General features: G+C 42.8%; 1 protein-coding gene across 3 annotated transcripts in view; it reads left to right on the top strand.

Moving 5' to 3' along the window:
• The window catches only part of HIVEP2 (HIVEP zinc finger 2), a 304,455-nt gene that overhangs the window by 266,009 nt on the left and 19,518 nt on the right, over positions 1-18,928 (top strand). For all 3 annotated transcript variants that reach the window (XM_075339798.1, XM_075339799.1, XM_075339800.1), the window contains 2 exons: positions 3,374-3,525; positions 6,007-6,182. In XM_075339798.1, coding sequence (XP_075195913.1) covers positions 3,374-3,525; positions 6,007-6,182 — 328 coding nt within the window. The remainder of the gene's footprint in view (positions 1-3,373; positions 3,526-6,006; positions 6,183-18,928) is intronic.

The raw sequence follows: 18,928 nt of genomic DNA, 5'->3' as shown, positions 1-18,928 counted from the left end.
TGTAGTAATGTGCCCATCTTGGTCCCATTCTTTTAGTAATGACTCCCATCCTATAGTATTGTCATCATCCTCGTCACCATCTTGTAGTAATGTCCCCATCCTGGTTTCTATTTTGTAGTAATCCTGGTCTCGTTCTTGTTGTATTATTGTCATCCTGGTGCCTTGTAATGTCTCAAATCCTGGTCCTCTTGTAGTAATGGCCCCATCCTTGTCCCCATAGTTTAGTAATGCCCCATCCTGGTCCCTTTGTAGTAATGTACCCATCCTGGTCCCCTTCTTGTAGTAATGTGCCCACCCTTGTCCCCATAGTGTAGTAATACCTCATCCTTGTCCCTTTGTAGTAATATGCCCATCCTGGTCCCCATCTTATAGCAATGACCCCCATCCTGTAGTAACGTCCCTATTCTGGTCCCCATCTTGTAGTAATGCCCCATCCTGGTGCCTTTCTTATAGTGATGTGCCTATCCTTCTCCCCTTCTTATTGTAGTGTCCCCATACTTGTCCCCTTCTTGTAGTAATGTGTCCATCCTCGTCCCCATCTTGTAGTAATGTGTTCATCCTTGTCCCTATCTTGCAGTAATGCCCATCCTGGTACCCTTTTTTTGTAATATCCTCATCCTGGTCCATTGTAGTAATGTTCCCATCTTTGTCCCTAAAGTTTAGAAATGCCCCATCTTAGTCATTCCTCATCTTGTAGTAAAGTCCCCATCCTTGTCCCCATAGTGTTGCATTGCCTCATCCTGATCTCCTTGTAGTATTGTGCCCATCCTGGTCCCCATCTTGAAATATATGTTCCCATCCTGGTCCCCATTACAGTCAGGGCCAGAAATATTTGGACAGTGACACAAGTTTTGTTATTTTAGCTGTTTACAAAAACATGTTCAGAAATACAATTATATATATAATATGGGCTGAAAGTGCACACTCCCAGCTGCAATATGAGAGTTTTCACATCCAAATCGGAGAAAGGGTTTAGGAATCATAGCTCTGTAAAGCATGGCCTCCTCTTTTTCAAGGGACCAAAAGTAATTGGACAAGGGACTCTAAGGGCTGCAATTAACTCTGAAGGCGTCTCCCTCGTTAACCTGTAATCAATGAAGTAGTTAAAAGGTCTGGGGTTGATTACAGGTGTGTGGTTTTGCATTTGGAAGCTGTTGCTGTGACCAGACAACATGCGGTCTAAGGAACTCTCAATTGAGGTGAAGCAGAACATCCTGAGACTGAAAAAAAAGAAAAAATCCATCAGAGAGATAGCAGACATGCTTGGAGTAGCAAAATCAACAGTCGGGTACATTCTGAGAAAAAAGGAATTGACTGGTGAGCTTGGGAACTCAAAAAGGCCTGGGCGTCCACGAATGACAACAGTGGTGGATGATCGCCGCATACTTTCTTTGGTGAAGAAGAACCCGTTCACAACATCAACTAAAGTCCAGAACACTCTCAGTGAAGTAGGTGTATCTGTCTCTAAGTCAACAGTAAAGAGAAGACTCCATGAAAGTAAATACAAAGGGTTCACATCTAGATGCAAACCATTCATCAATTCCAAAAATAGACAGGCCAGAGTTAAATTTGCTGAAAAACACCTCATGAAGCCAGCTCAGTTCTGGAAAAGTATTCTATGGACAGATGAGACAAAGATCAACCTGTACCAGAATGATGGGAAGAAAAAAGTTTGGAGAAGAAAGGGAACGGCACATGATCCAAGGCACACCACATCCTCTGTAAAACATGGTGGAGGCAACGTGATGGCATGGGCATGCATGGCTTTCAATGGCACTGGGTCACTTGTGTTTATTGATGACATAACAGCAGACAAGAGTAGCCGGATGAATTCTGAAGTGTACCGGGATATACTTTCAGCCCAGATTCAGCCAAATGCCGCAAAGTTGATCGGACGGCGCTTCATAGTACAGATGGACAATGACCCCAAGCATACAGCCAAAGCTACCCAGGAGTTCATGAGTGCAAAAAAGTGGAACATTCTGCAATGGCCAAGTCAATCACCAGATCTTAACCCAATTGAGCATGCATTTCACTTGCTCAAATCCAGACTTAAGACGGAAAGACCCACAAACAAGCAAGACCTGAAGGCTGCGGCTGTAAAGGCCTGGCAAAGCATTAAGAAGGAGGAAACCCAGCGTTTGGTGATGTCCATGGGTTCCAGACTTAAGGCAGTGATTGCCTCCAAAGGATTCGCAACAAAATATGGAAAATAAAAATATTTTGTTTGGGTTTGGTTTATTTGTCCAATTACTTTTGACCTCCTAAAATGTGGAGTGTTTGTAAAGAAATGTGTACAATTCCTACAATTTCTATCAGATATTTTTGTTCAAACCTTCAAATGAAACGTTACAATCTGCACTTGAATTCTGTTGTAGAGGTTTCATTTCAAATCCAATGTGGTGGCATGCAGAGCCCAACTCGCGAAAATTGTGTCACTGTCCAAATATTTCTGGACCTAACTGTATGTAGTAATGTACCTTATTGCGCCATTCTTCACATAGACATGAAAAAAAGATTCTTCTCACCTGTCCTCCGTTTTCTCTTGTTCCTCTTTTCTGCACATCCAGCCTGCAGGCACCATAGACCCCTTGATGATTGTGACCCGGTCCAGGCCAGCTGCTTGCCAATAATGCCATTGTCATGCGCAAGTAAGGCTAAGTCAGCAGCTGGCCTTTGATTGGTCAGCGGCTGGCTTTGTTATTACAGTGCAGAGCCCCAGTCTCTGTGCGGCAATACGTTTCAACTGAATGTGTGTTCAAGGATGTACATTCAACTGAAATAAAGCACTATTTCAGCGGACCCTGGACATGGCTGCGATTGTCAAGAGGTCATTGGTGCCTGCAGGCCGCACAAAGCAGCCTCATGCGGCCCATGGGCTGTGTGTTTGAGACCCCTGTTATACACAGTGCTTGTTTAGAACTGCTGCATAGTGATTAGGAAGGTAGAAATGGTAACAAGCCTTCTCCGCCTTCCCTATACGGAGTCTGGCTGTGTCTCACAGACAGTGTCCCACTTCCACAGCTGCTTGATGTCATGCAGCTGATTTTAATATGCAGTGATGTTTTAGAATGTCACTAGAGAATAGAACGCAGAACGCCCGGACATTTAAAGTCTATGGACTGTCCAGAATATTCTGAGGAGTTTATTCTACCATCTCATAAAATCTAAAAAGAAAAATTAAGGTTGATAGAGGTCTAATAGAGGTTCTAATGGTTGGATTACAATCCATTTCCAAGAGCACAACTTGGTAAAGGTGGAAATCATGAAGCGTCATTTTATAGTCTGTTGTGAATGCTGAGAGTTAAAGGAGATGCATACACTTAGATTAGAGAAAAATACAGCAACTTTCTTATTTATTTTTATGACTTAGATGAAACCTGAGCCATCCCTACTGGTTACCAGTAAACTTGAAAAGAAGACCGCTGGAAACAGCAAAGAAAGGACAAAGGGAGAAAGTCATGGAGAGAAAGATATTTCAGCTAAACAAACAGAACCTATGAGGATAAAGATATTTGAAGGAGGGTAAGATAACATTCATTTACTTACAAATAAAAGGACAATATTTGTCATATAAAGAAATAAGTTTATCTTTGCAATGCCGATGTGTTATATTATTATTAGGATATTGCTATTTGTAGACTTGCTTTAATGGCAGCTTTACAAGTTTTTATTTTCCTAGGCAGGTAAAGTGTAAAATTGTGTATGTGAAGACTTGTATTCCCATTACCATAGGGCCTTTTATGATTTCAGTGTTAAAAGTGGTGCAAAAAAAAAAGTAAAAATGGCTTAGCTCTTTCTAATTTAGTTTATGTAATTCTTTATATAGCGATGAATAGATACTTTTTCTAATGTATTGCTATTTACAACATTGTTTCTGGGGATTCTTATTCTCTGAAACATTTGATGATCCAGTTGGTGACATAATGGAGACAAGACTAGTCCGGCACCTCTCCCGGGTGGCTCTTCTCAGGGCTGCTGAGGGAGTTGGCCAGGTATTTAGGGAGAAACCTGTCAATCATCTGCAGCGGCGCTGGGAATAGCCGGCTCAGTGTTGCACTGGGTAGTCTCATCTCTGACTATGGTGGCTCAATCTGTAAAGTATATTTTCTCTGAAACTAAATGCCGAGGTGTTTGACAGAATAATATACCTGCTTGCAATTTTGCAGCCAGGCTCTGATTAATGCTGCCCGTGGTTTGAACAGATTGAATTGTAGTATTGTCCCCATCTTTGTCCCCATAGTATAGAAATTCCCCATCCTGGTCCCCTTGTGGTAATATGCCCATCCTGGTCCCCATCTTGTACTGGTTTAAGCTATAGGGCTTATTTTAGACCATAGATTTTGGAAAAAAATAACTATTTGCATTAAAACAACTGCAATCTTGGTGCACTTTAAAGGGAACCAATCACCAGCATTTTCCTATATAACCTAAAGCCAGTGCTATATATAGGTATATACATACCTTTAGTGGTCAGCTCGGATGTATAGGTTTTGAAACCAAGAAAGTAGTTTATAAAATCAGCAGCTTCTAGAGTGACAGCAGCTGAGGATCAGATAATATCTGGGGGGTATTCATAGTTATCCCCTCCCTCTGTTAGAATTAGCATAAGTATTATACAATCGATTTAACTTTTCACTAGCAGGACCTGTGGCGAGGTCATACCCATGTGACCAGAAGGGGCGGGGCCTCAGCCAACAAAGCTGATACCAGGAAGCAACATTTTTCTGTTAGCTGAGGTCCCGCCTCTTCTGGTCACATGGGTATGACCACGCCACAGGTCCTGCTAGTGAAAAGTGAAATTGATTGTATAATACTTGTGCTAATTCTAACAGAAGTATTATACAATCAATTTCACTTTTCACTAGCAGGACCTGTGGCGTGGTCATACCCATGTGACCAGAAGAGGCGGGACCTCAGCTAACAGAAAAATGTTGCTTCCTGGTATCAGCTTTGTTGGCTGAGGCCCCGCCCCTTCTGGTCACATGGGTATGACCTCGCCACAGGTCCTGCTAGTGAAAAGTTAAATCGATTGTATAATACTTATGCTAATTCTAACAGAGGGAGGGGATAACTATGAATACCTCCCAGATATTATATGATCCACAGCTGCTGTCACTCAAGAAGCTGCTGATTTTATAAACTACTTTCTTGGATTTCAAAACCTAAACATCCGAGCTGACCACTAAAGGTATGTAGAGAATCAGATCAGCCTGATAGTGCCAGTATAGCACTGGCTTTAACTTACATAGGAAAATCCTGGTGATTGGTTCCCTTTAAATCTGGGACTCCTTACACCTTAGAGCAAAAGAGCTCGGTTTTGGTGGAAGCAGGTTAAGGCCGCTTTACACGCTGCGATCTCGCTAGCGAGATCACTAGCATGCGTCCCCGCCCCCATCGTTTGTGCGTCATGTGCAAATTGCTGCGTGGCGCACAAAAACGCACGGACCCGTCACACTACTTACCTGCCTAGCAACGTCGCTGTGACCGGCGAACCACCTCCTTTCTAAGGGGGCGGTTTGTTCTGTGTCACAGCAACGTCACTAAGCGTCCACCCAATTGAAGCGGATATGAGCGGGACGTAACATCCCGCCCACCTCCTTCCTTTCTCATTGCCGGTGGACGCAGGTAAGGAGATGTTCCTCGTTCCTGCGGTGTCACACATAGCGATGTGTGCTACCGCAGAAACGACAAACAACATCGTACATGCAGCAGCAACGATAATTGGGAATAGGGGAGCATGTCAACAATTAGCGATTTTGCACATGTTTGCGACGATTTTCGATTGCACGTAGGTGTCACACGCAACGACATCGCTAATGTGGCCAGATGTGCGTCACAAAATCCGTGTCCCCAGCGACATCGCTTTAGCGATGTCGCTGCGTGTAAAGCGGCCTTTAGTGTATAGGCCATCTTCTCATAGCTTCTGAATGTGTGGTTATTTCATTTTACAAACATTGAGCGAATCAACAATTTTTTTTGCTTTTGTTTATGTGTGACCAACAGTTTCAAATCCAATGAAGACTATGTATATGTGCGAGGGAGAGGTCGCGGAAAGTACATATGTGAAGAATGTGGCATACGCTGTAAGAAACCAAGCATGCTGAAGAAGCATATCCGCACCCACACGGATGTACGGCCTTATGTGTGCAAACTGTGCAATTTTGCTTTTAAAACTAAAGGTAAATAGCAATCTCTTGTGCTAACGTGGTGTAATGGTGGTTTCTGAATCAGCAAGCTGTACGGTATCATAGAACAGTCATAAAACCAAATGTGCATGCAGCTTTATAAACCTTGTGTTTATGTATACTCGTACTATTGTATGCTAACTTCAACTTTTTACTTTTTAATGTCTTGTTTGGTCATGTTCTTTGTGTCGATATATAATAGAAAATGTAACCTAAATCAGATATTGGTTAAAGGGAATCTGTCACCAGATTTTTGCCACCTAATCTAAGAGCAGCAAAATGTAGGGGCAATGATCCTGATTCTAGCAACAAGTCACTTGCTGTGCTTCTTAGTGTAGTTTTGATACAATCACTGATTAATCAACAGTAGATCATCATTAGAGGACTCCTTGATGTGCTGCCAGGTAGTCCAGCATATTCATGAGCTCTGTATAATTGCTAGATCGGCAGCAGAGAAAACATTGATTTTATCAAAATGACAGCAAACAGCTCAGCAAGTGACAGATCGCTGGAATCAGGGTCTATGTCTCTACATTTTGCTTCTCTCAGATAAGGAAGTGAAAACCTGGTGACAGATTCCTTTTAATCCTCATACAGATGTCAGTGATTTTTCACTTAGGTGAAAAACAGTCCAAGCGTCATCATTATTTCAGATCTAAGTTTCATCAGAGTTTGGTCACTGTGTCAGCTTTTACCAGTTTATCAATGATTTTCATGTATGGAGAAATAAATGACAAAGCTTCACCTATACATTACAATGTTAATCACAGACTGCACACACTGATGGCATCCATGTGCTGTCCATGATTTTCACAGATACATAAACAAACTAAACTTATAGGCTATGTGTCCACGGTAGAATGTTGCTGCGGATTTTTCTGCATGAAAATTACCGCGGACTTACCGCGGAATTGCCGCGGATTTTGGTGCGGATTTTTTTTTTCCCCAATTCTGAAGCCAAAATCCGGATCAAAATCCGCAACAATAATTGACATGCTGCAGATTTTTCCGGATCAAAATCCGCACCAAATCCGCCGCGAAAAAATCCGCAGCATGGGCACAGCATTTCCAAAAAGCCATAGAAATGACTGGGAAGTGCCGCTGCTGCAGATTTTCGGGAAATCCGCGGCTTTTCCACGAGAAATCCGCGGCAAAATCCACGCATTTTCCGTAGCGTGGGCACATAGCCATATAGTTGGTTTGACCCGTGACTCAGATCAAACGTGGACATGTCTATGTGTTAGAACACGTGTGAGATTCTCAGTGATGTCTGAATTAGGTCTTAGGGCTCTCTCACATGAGTATATAACACTAATGAGGGCTATCTGATGTTTTATCGGACAGCACTCATTCCAGAGTTATACTATGAGGTAGTACCGATCAGCACTTTTTTTTCTCATGCTGATACGGACGACAAACCCCATTCAAGTCTATGAGTGCATGTGAAACATGGGACACAGTCAATGAAGAAGATGGATATATATTACAGTATATTACAAAAGTGAGTACACCCCTCACATTTTTGTAACTATTTTATTATATCTTTTCATGGGACAACACTGAAAATATGACACTTTGATACAATGTAACCTAGTCAGTGTACAGCTTGTATAAGGCTATGTGCCCATCTGTGTGCGCTCTGCACCGCAGCGTAATGTCACTGCATGTCCGCTTCAGAGCGCAGCTGAAAAGCTCCGTTCTCAAACTTCGGTGACTGCAGAATTCGTGCACTCTGGATGCTGCCTCTCCCTATAGACAGAGTGGAGACAGCATGCAAAGCGCACAAAAGAAGGGACATGTTGCTTTTTAGAACGCAGCAATTTGGCAGCATGCAAATCGCGTTCTAAAATGCCACGTGGGCATGGATTATGCACACTCTTCATAGATTGTGCAGGGGACGCAGGACGCATGCAGTTACGCTGCAGTGCAATACGCAGCATAACTGCATGCAATACGCACACGTGGGCACAGAGCCTAACAGTGTAAATTTGGTGTGCCCTCTAAATAACTCAAGACACAGCCATGAATGTCAAAACCGCTCGCAACAAAAGTGAGCACACCCCTAAGTGAAAATGGCCAAAATGTGTCCAAAGTGTTACTATTTTGTGGCCACTATTATTTTCAAGCACTGCCTTAACTCTCTTGGGCATGGAATTCACTATAGCTTCACAGGAGCCACTGGATTTCTCTTTCACTCCTCCATGATGACATCACGTGTGATGGTGCCCCACAGATGCTCAATATGCTTTAGGTCTGGAGACCTGTTTGGCCAGTCTCACACCTATACCCTCAGTTTCTTTAGCAAGACAGAGGGTCTTCATCATGTTGGAATACTGTCCTGCGCCCCGTTTCCAAGGGGAAGGGACCACGCTGTGCTTCATTATGTCACAGTACATGTTGGTATTCATGATTCCCTCAATAATCTGTAACTCCCCACAGCTGGCAGCACAAATGCAGCCCCAAACCATTACACTCCCACCACCATGCTTGATTGTAGGCAAGACACACTTGTCTTTATCCTCCTCATCTTGTTACCGCCACACACCCTTAACACAATCTGAACCAAAACAAGTTTATCTTGGTCTCATCAGACCACAGGACGTGGTTCCAGTAATCCATTTCCTTAGTCTGCTTGTCTTCAGAAATCTGTTTGCAGGCTTTCTTGTGCATCATCTTTAGAAGAGGCCTTCTTTTTGGGATGACAGCCATGCAGACCAATTTGATGCAGTGTGCGGCGTATGGCCTGAGCACTGACAGACAGACCCTCCCCATCCCTTTAATTTATGCAGCAATGCTGGCAGCACTGATATGTGTATTTTGAAAAGACAACCTGAGACGTAACATTAATGAGTCACAGACATTCATTCACACCTGAGACGCAACATTAATGAGTCACATGACATCGGGGAGGGAACATCGCTAAATGGGCACACTTTGGCCATTTTCACTTAGGGAAGTTCTTAAGTTGTCAGCGGTTTAGACATTAATGGCTATGTGTTGAGTTATATAGAGGGCACACCAAATGAACACTGTTATACAAGCTGTACACTGACTACTTTATATTGTATCAAAATGTCATATCTTCAGTGTTGTCCCATGAAAAGATCTAGTAAATATTTACAAAAATGTGGGGGTGTACTCACTTTTGTGATTTACTGCATATATATGTATATAATATATTTACAACTGTAGAGTGAAACTATTCTAATTACAATAGAAAAAAAATCTCCATTTTGCCTTAGCTGAAAATTGTCTTAGCTGCTCCTCACTTGCTCCTCGTGAAAGGTTACCAACTGTTATTGTGTTAGTAATAGTAAATGCTGACAAAGTGACAGGTTGTCGTCCGTTGCTAAGCAGCAAGAGATAGAAATATAGATTGCATGCAACAAATCTCAGCAAGACTGAATCTATGCATCCCAACTGGCTTGTTCAGATCTGTGCACATTTAATGAACTTGTATTTGGTAGATACAGCCACAGTTTGTGCTTCGTGACAATGTAGATTGCATCGGTTGGAAGGGATTGTCTGTCTCTTAACCCCATAGCGATGGCCTAACGTCTCAAGACGTCGGAAAAACAGGGTACTTATTCTGTTCAGACGCTTTGAGACGTCAGGCCGGAAAAAGCTTGTAGCGCCCCCCAGTGACGGAAAATCTTGGGGGTTTCAGCTACCGGAGGTAGCTGAGACGCCCAAGATTATGAATCGGGGTGTTTTTTTTGGACCCCGATAATGTGATCGCCGGTATACACCGTATACCGCCAATCACATAAAAAAAAAAAATGGCAAATAATACTGATTTCTTTCTCATCTGACATGATCAAACATGTCAGATGATAAAGAAATATAAGCCCCTAGTGCCCCCAAAGCCCCTGGTACTGTAGAAATCAACCCCCACCCCCTCCGGAACATCCAAAATGGCGCCAATGCGCGCCGAAAACTACAGCCGCCGCCGGCTCTGCATTCATTTCCTTCTGATCTGAAATGATGAAACATTTCAGATCGGAGGGAAATGTCCTCCCCGAGCCCTCCTCCGGGACACTGGAGCTCTCTGATTCCCCGGAGCCCCCTCTGGTTCTCCAGAGCCCTCCCCCTCCGGAGCATGCAAGATAGCGACGCGCACAGTAGCGCATGGCCCGCATTCATCCTCCTTCCCTCATTTCTGTCGCATGTGACATGTCACATGCGACAGAAAAGTCGTCCCTAGGTCCTGCCAGGTCTCCCGCTGTCAGCCCCCGGTCTTCCCCGGTACCTTGCTGCTGCTCCGGTCCCCGCGATCACTCCGCCACCCTCTGAAATGCTGGAGGCGCATGCGCAGACAGCGACTGTCAGCTGGATCCTTGCAAGCAGGGACGCTGAGCTCACTACCGCTGAAACTGCTGTACTGTGGACCGGGGGAGTGTGAGTGCAGTAATCTGCAGCCACACTCCTCACATGGAGGGCCTGCTGTTCCAGAAAATGGGGGGTACGTTCTCTCAGCGTGCCCCTCATATTCTGGAATGAGGTTACTGCAGGTCACTCTGCCCTAGGTTGGACCGGGGCAGTGTTAGTGCAGTATTCTCAGATTACTGCACCCACACTGCTCACAGGAAGAGCTTGCTCTTCCAGAAAATGGGGGATACGTTCCCTGAGTGTGCCCCCCATATTCTAGAAGGTCCAGAACCTCCAAAATGGATTACGGCGGACCGGATTTTTTTTTATTTTCAATAAATTGGTGAAAGAGGGAATGTTTTGGGGAGTGTTTTTTCAAATAAATTTTTTTTGTCTTTATTTTTTATCTATTACTGACTGGGTTGGTGATGTCGGGTATCTGTTTAGATGCTGTGACATCTCTAACCTCTAGGCTTGCTGCCAGGTGACATTACACATCTAGCATCATCCCCACTAATTATCCCGTTTGCCACCGCTCCAGGGCAATGGGATGAGCTGGGGCGAAGCGCCAGAATTGGCGCATCTAATGGATGCGCCACTTCTGGGGCGGCTGCGGCCTGCTATTATTAGGTTGGGAAAGGCCAAATAACTAGGGCCCTTCCCACCCTGATAATACCAGGCCACAGCTGTCTGCTTTACCTTGGCTGGTAATCCAATTTGAGGGGGATTTTTTTTAATCATAAATAATTATAAAAAAACAGCTTGGGGTGACCTCCAAATTGGATCACCAGCCAAGGTGAAGCTGCCAGCTGTGGTCTATAGGCTGCAACCGTCTGCTTTACCCCAGCTGGCATCAAAAATAGGAGGGACCCCACGTCGTTTTTTTTAAATTATTTATTTATATTTGGGCAAAATAGAAGGCACAACACAATGAAAGTCACTATCGGACACCAGCTTAGAATATGCAGGGGGTAGGACATTATATATGTGTTAGACATCTATCCATCCATCCATCGATCCTAGCTCTTTGGGCTATGTGCCCACAATCAGGATTTACAGCGTTTTGGATGCAGAGTGTGTTCACTGCGTCCATAACGCTGCGTTGTGCAGTACAAGCACAGAGGAAGGATTTTTAGAAATCTCCTGCCCACGTCACTTCTTTTCTCTGCAGCATAAACTGACCTGTGGTGCGGCTTCCTGAGCAGCAGCATGTCAATTTATGCTGCAGAGAATAAAGTCTTATTCGGAGGAAGAATAAAGTCTGCAGCAGTTTGAACCCGGAGTGTATACACAGGTAGCTGCGTTCTCCCGTGGACAACACTCACATCTCTGCAGGAGGGCTGCATCCTAGACAGTGTCGCCAGATTGTGGGCACATAGCCTAAAAGTGAGAAATTTGGCGCAACAGCAACATTTTTGTGAAGTACCTGTAGATTCAAAATTCTCACTATACCCCTGAATAAAGTGCTTGAAGGGTCTAGTTTCCAAAATGGGGTCACTTGTGGGAGTTTCTGCTGTATAGGTGTCCTAGGGGCCCTGCAAATGCGACATGGTGCCCACAATTTGTTTCAACTTTTACAAAATTCAAATCATGCTCCTTCCGTTCCGAACCCTACTGTTTGTCCAAACAGAGCTTTTTTCACCACATATGGGGTATTACCGCGCTCATAAAAAATTGGATAACAAACTGTGTGCTCCATTTTTTGGTATTTCCTCTTGAAAAGTGAGGAATTTTGTGCTAAAGCAACATTTTTCTGAAAAAAAAATCAAAATTTTCAATATGACTACCTAAGGTTATGAAATTATATGAAGTATCTGTGGGTTCGAATGCACACTATACCCCTAGATAAAATCCTTGAGGGGTCTAGTTTCCAGAATGGTGTCACTTGTGGGGGAGCTCCACTGTTTAGGCACCTCAGGGGGTCACCAAAAGCAACATGGCGTTCGCTAATAATTCCTGCCAATTTTGCAGTCAAATGATGCTCCTTTCCTTCCGAGCCTTGCCGTGCACCCAAACAGTTGATTTTCACCACATATGATGTATCAGCGAACTCAGGAGAAATTGCACAATACATTTTATGGTGCATTTTTTCCTGTTACCTTTGTGAAAAAAAAGCTACCTGGTTAAAATAACAACTTTGTGGTAAATTTTTTTTTTTTTAATTTTCACGGCTTAACATTATAAAATTCTGTGAAGCACCTGAGGGTCCAGGGTACTCACCAAACATCTAGATAAATTCCTTGAGGGGTCTATTTCCAAAATGGGGCCACATGTTGGGGAGCTTCACTGTATAGACACCTCAGGGGCTCTCCTAATGCAACATGGTGTCCGCTATTGATTCCAGCCAATTTTGCAGTCAAATGGCACTCCTTCCCTTCCGAGCCCTGCCATGCGCCCAAACAGTTGATTTCCACCACATATAAGGTATCGCCAAACTCAGGAGAAATTGCACAATAAATTTTATGCTGAATTTTTTCCTTTTACTCTTGTGAAAAAAAAAGCTACCTGGTTGAAGTAACGATTTTGTGGTAAAATGTTATTTTTTTATTTTCATGGCTCAACGTTACAAAATTCTGTGAAGCACCTGGGGGTTCAGGGTAGTCACCAAACATCTAGATAAATTCCTTGAGGGGCCTAGTTTCCAAAATGGGGTCACTTGTGGGGGTTTCTGCTGTTTAGGTACCTTAGGGGACCTCCAAATGCGACATGGTGCCCGCAATCTTTTTCAGCCAAATTTCCTTTCCAAAACTCAAATACTGCTCCTTCCGTTCCAAGGCCTCCCATTTGTCCAAACAAAGGTTTCAGACCACATGTGAGGTATCACCACGCTCATAAGAAAGTGGGTAACAAACGTTGAGATCAAATTTTTGGAATTACCTCTTGAAAAAGTGAGAAAATTTATGGTAAAGAAACATTTTTGAGAAAATTATTAAAATTTTCAATATGACAACGTAACGTTAACAAAATCTGTGAAATACTTCTGGGTCCAAAATTCTCACTATACCCCTAGATAGAGGCCTTGAGGGGTCTAGTTTCCAAAATGACGTCACTTGTGAGGGGTCTCTTCTGTTTAGGTACCTTAGCGGACCTGTAAATGCAACATGGTGCCCGCAATCTATTTCAGCCAAATTTGCTTTCCAAAATTCAAATATTGCTCCTTCTGTTCTGAGCCCTCCCATTTATCCAAACAGAGGTTTTTGACCACATGTGGGGTATCGGCGTGTTCATAAGAAAGTGAGTAACAAGGTTTGGGGTCCATTTTGTTGTGTTATTTCTTCTAAAAGTGAATACATTTGGGTTAGAGCAGCATTTTTAGGTAAAATTTAATTTTTGCTTTTTTTCATTCCACATTGCTTTTGTTCATGTGAAGCACCTGAAGGGTTAATAAACTTCTTGAATGTGATTTTGAGTACTTTGGGGGGTGCAGTTTTTAGAATGGTGTCACTTTTGGGTATTTTCTGTCATCTAGGCCTATCGAAGTCACTTCAAATATGATGTGGTCCCTAAAAAAATGGTTTTGTAAATTTTGATGTAAAAATGAGAAATCGCTGATAAACTTTGAACCCCTCTAACTTCCTAACAAAAAAAAAATGTTGGTTCCAAAATCACGCTGATGTAAAGTGGACAAGTGGGAAATGTTATTTATTAACTATTTTGTGGGACATAACTCTCTGGTTTAACGGTATAAAAATTCAAAAGTTGAAAATTGCAAAATTTTCAACATTTTTGCCAAAATTAATTTTTTTTATAAATAAACACAAAAAATATTGGCCTAAATTTGGTACTAACATGAAGTCCAATATGTGGCGAAAAAACAATCTCAGAATCACTGGGATCAGTTGAAGCGTTCCAGAGCTATAACCTCATGAAGTGACACTGGTCAGAATTGCAAAATTTGGTCTGGTCATTAAGGTGAAAATTAGCTCCGTCACTAAGGGGTTAACACTTGGCATATGCAGTAATGTCCCAAACAACATATTACATATGTTAGGCTTCCTGACCCCGCATCATTATATATTATATTATATCTCAATATAATTTGCAAATTACATTACTGTCTTTTATGATTAACCAATAGCCATATGCCAAGACATCATAAATTCAGATAGTCCAATTTTCATAGTGCAGTAAATCTGGCCATACACATTGGCGAGCGATCATTCAGCTAACCGCTATCTCTCCCAACTCCCCAATACACAGAAGCGCTGGAATTGGCCAAGTGCTTCTGTATTTTATGAAAGATCCTGATCTTCTCCCCACTGAACGAAAAAATAAGGCAATTGAATTCCGACCTCCATATCTTTGTTTCCCATTTAAAAGGCCCCCTTACACATTAGATGTTGGTCCAAACCTGCTTATGTTAACAGGTTTGGCCAATTCGTTTTTAATGTATATGGGGGCTCTATAAAAGTGGACAAATGGTATACACATGTGATCAAAACTGTTGGTACCCCTCGTTTAATGAAAGAAAAACTCACAATGGTCACAGAAATAACTTGAATCTGACAAAACTAATAATAAATAAAAAATCTATGAAAATGAAAGTCAGATATTGCTTTTCAACCATGCTTCCACAGAATTTTAAAAAAATAAAACTCATGAAATAGGCCTGGACAGAAATGATGGTACCCTTAGCTTAATTTTTTGTTGCATAACCTTTTGAGGCAATCACTGAAATCAAACGCTTCCTGTAACCAGTGTCGGACTGGCACCCGGAGAAACCGCCAGTAATACCAGGCTAGCTGCGGTTACCTGCATTGAACTCCGTAGCTCTCTTCTGAGCTCTGGAGTGCAGCCTGGACTGAACTCAGGGTTTGCAGGACTGAACTGCAAGCGCCGACTGAATCCCCGGCGATTGCGGTTCAGCTGCGGACATGCCGGGCTGAACTCCGGAGCACAGGTGAGAGCCCAAGCTTTCCGATACTGGGCAGCACATTTCTCTCTATAATCCCTTGATAGTCTTGAGATTTCATTGTACCCTGCACACATTGAAGACACCCTGTGCAGATGCAGCAAAGCAGCTCCAGAACAAACCAGAGCCTCCTCCATATTTCACAGTAGGGACAGTTGTCTTTTCTTGATATGCTTCATTTTTCCGTTTGTGAACATAGGGCTGATGTATGTGCCTTGCCAAAAAGTTCCATTTTGTCTCATCTGTCCATTGGACATTCTCCCAGACGCTTTGTGACTTGTCAACATGTAGTTTGGCTAATTCCAGTCTGGCTTTGTTATGATTTTTTTTTCAAAAATGCTGTCCTCCTTGGTCGTCTCCCATGAAGTCCACTTTGGCTCAAATATCAATGGATGGTGCGATCTGACACTGATGTTCCTTGAGCTTAAAGTTCACCTTTAATCTCTTTAGAAGTTTTTCTGGGCTTTTTTGTTACATTTCATATTATCCGTCTCTTTGATTTGTCATTAATTTTCCTCCTGCGGCCACATCCAGGGAGATTGGCTACAGTCCCATGGATCTTAAATTTCTGAATTATATGTGTAACTGTAGTCACAGGAACATCAAGCTGCTTGGAAAAGGTTTTATAAGCTTTACATTTAACATGCTTGTCTATAATTTTCTTTCTACTCTCCCGAGACAACTCTTTCCTTCGGTTCCTATGGTCCATGTTGAGTGTGGTACACACCATGTCACCAAACAACACAGTGAGTGTCTGTAGCCCTATATACAGGTCCATTGAATCATTACAAGATTGTAGACACCTGTGATGCTAATTAGTGGACACACCTTGATTTAATATGTCCTGTTTGTCACATTATTTTCAGGGATACCATAATTTCTGTCCAGGCTTGGTTACAGGAATCGTTTGATTTCAGTGATTGCCTCAAAAGGTTGTGCAACAAAATATTAAGCTAAGGGTACCTTCGTTTCTGTCCAGGCCTATTTCATGAGTTTTATTTTTAAAAAATTCTGTGGAAGCATGGTTGAAAAGCAATGTCTGACTTTCATTTGTTCATTTTCATAGATTTTTATATACTATTACTTTTGTCAGATTAATGTAATTTCTATGACCATTGTGGGTTTTTCTTTCATTAAACGAGGGGTACCAACAATTTTGATCACGTGTGTATCAGCACACGTTCTTATGAAAATGGAAAAAGCTAATAGAGTGTGTATGGGGGCCATTATAAGAAATAAGATGTTCTATGTAATGGTGTATATTAAAGATGAACAATGTAGGATAAATCATAGATCATAATATATTCTTTGGCTATAAAAATCATACATTAATAGTTCAATATAAATGCTATTTGTAGTGCCATTTACATACATTTATAGTGCTCTTCTCCCTCACAAACCATTTCTAGGCATCAATATTGTTACACATCACTGGGGATGATTTTCTTACCAGTCTACAGTGAAGCGCAATAAATATTTTTAAAACCACTGATCAATATCAAAGGGGCTTCTAGACTTAAAGAGCATCGGTCACCAGGTCAAACTAGTCCAGCTTTTGCTCTAAGGCTATGTTCACACAGGACGTTTTTGCAGCGTTTTTTTCCTGACCAAAACCTGATCTTGTGGCAGGATGCTTCCTGAGAGTCATCTGCAGTTTTGGTGCGTTTTTTTTGTGGCGTTTTTACAGCATTTTTTTTGTGATGTCAAGACCAGCAGTGGTTCAAAAGTACCTGAGTGCTGGGCCAGGCCGGGATTGACCTGGGTAGTAAAAAAAAAAAGGTAGGAAAAAAAAAAAAAAGGTAAAGCAAGCACACTATACTTACCACCAGTCTCTGGTAGATGCTAGAGTGTATGGGCTCCGTCCAGGTATGATGTCATTCAACAGGCCCCTATCACATGGAGGACAGGGGGACGAAGCATGATTGTAGTAGAAGGGAGAAAACATCGCCAAGCTCACTAACCAAGCTGTTCACTCTCACTAACCCAGCTAGTCACGCACACTTACCTGGAATGAGCCCATACATTCTAGACTCAACCATACCTGCTCCTGCGGCCCCTCCTACTTCCGGAGCCGTTTATTAGCCTCATGCATATTCTCTGCTCCCCCCCACAGGAGTCTCTAATTGGTTGCAGACAGACGTGCCCCCAGCCTATGTGACAGCGTCTCACTGCAACCAATCACAGACCTGGTCTGCGGGTCTATCCTACAGTAATAAATAAATAAATGAATAAAAATGGGAAATAGGATCCCCCCATATTATGATACCCAGCACAGATAAAGCTTACAGCTACAGGCTGCAGCCTCCAGCAGTTTGCTTATCCTGACTGTGTATCAAAATAAAAGGGACCCCATGCTGTTTTTTAATTATTTAAGTAATTAATTAAAAAAAAAACAAAAAAAAAACATTGTGCAGTCCCCCCCCAATTTTGAAACCCAGCCAAGCTAAAGCCCACAGCTGGGGGCTGGTATTCTCAGGCTGGAGAGACTCTGCCTAAAAATAGCAGCCTGCAGCCGCCCAGGAGTGTTGCATCCATTAGATGCGACATTCCCAGTACTTTACTGGCTCTTTCCGAATTGCCCTAGTGCAGTGGCAATTAGGGTAATATCAGGAGTTTATCGCAGCTCATAGCTGCAACTGAGCCCTAGATTGGTAATGGCAGGCATCTGTGACACCTCCCATCACCAATTAGAGAATAAATGAAAAGAAATAAACACAAACACCGAAAAAATCCTTTATTTGAAATAAGATACAAAAAGCCCCCTCTTTCACCACTTTTTTAACCCCATAATCACACCCCTGCAGGTCCAACGTAATCAACACGAGGTCCCAAGACGATTTAGCTCTGCTATATCTGAAGATCACAGTGAGCGGTCATAGAACAGCATTGCCCGCTGTGAGCTCCAGAGAATGAATGAGCCGCATGATCATCTGTCACAGGTGTGACTGTAAATAGCCTGAGTGAGGTTACCGCTGAATGCGTGGCTCATTCATTCTCCCTACACTAGACCTGCAGACCAGGTCTGTGATTGGTTGCAGTCAGATACAGGGGGCGCATCTGACTGCAGCCAATCACAGATGAAAGCAGTGAATATGTAATGAGCGGGTAAGTGGAGAAGCTACGGGAGCATACAGCAGTGCCAGTGATACGGTAAACATAGTGCACCTGCTCCAATCCCCCTATCCTCACCACCATTTAAGTGCCGGCCAGATACCCTGGATCAATTCCGGGCCTAACCGGGTTTTGTATTAACCCGGTTAGACCCGCCAATCCAGGGTATCTGCGAGTCCACTGGTCATTAGGTTGAAAACCCATGGTAAAAGTGCTGAAAATAATTGACATGTTCATTCTTTTCATAACGCAGCAAAACCAGAGCTGGTTCACAAAACCGCCAGGAAAAAATCCTGACGTGTTTGTGTATGTGTGCATGAGATTTCAGAAATCTCAGACTTTGCTGGGA

The sequence above is a fragment of the Anomaloglossus baeobatrachus genome, chromosome 3, assembly GCF_048569485.1.
Source record: "Anomaloglossus baeobatrachus isolate aAnoBae1 chromosome 3, aAnoBae1.hap1, whole genome shotgun sequence".
Taxonomy (NCBI): domain Eukaryota; kingdom Metazoa; phylum Chordata; class Amphibia; order Anura; family Aromobatidae; genus Anomaloglossus; species Anomaloglossus baeobatrachus.
This window is presented reverse-complemented; position numbering and strand designations above follow the sequence as displayed.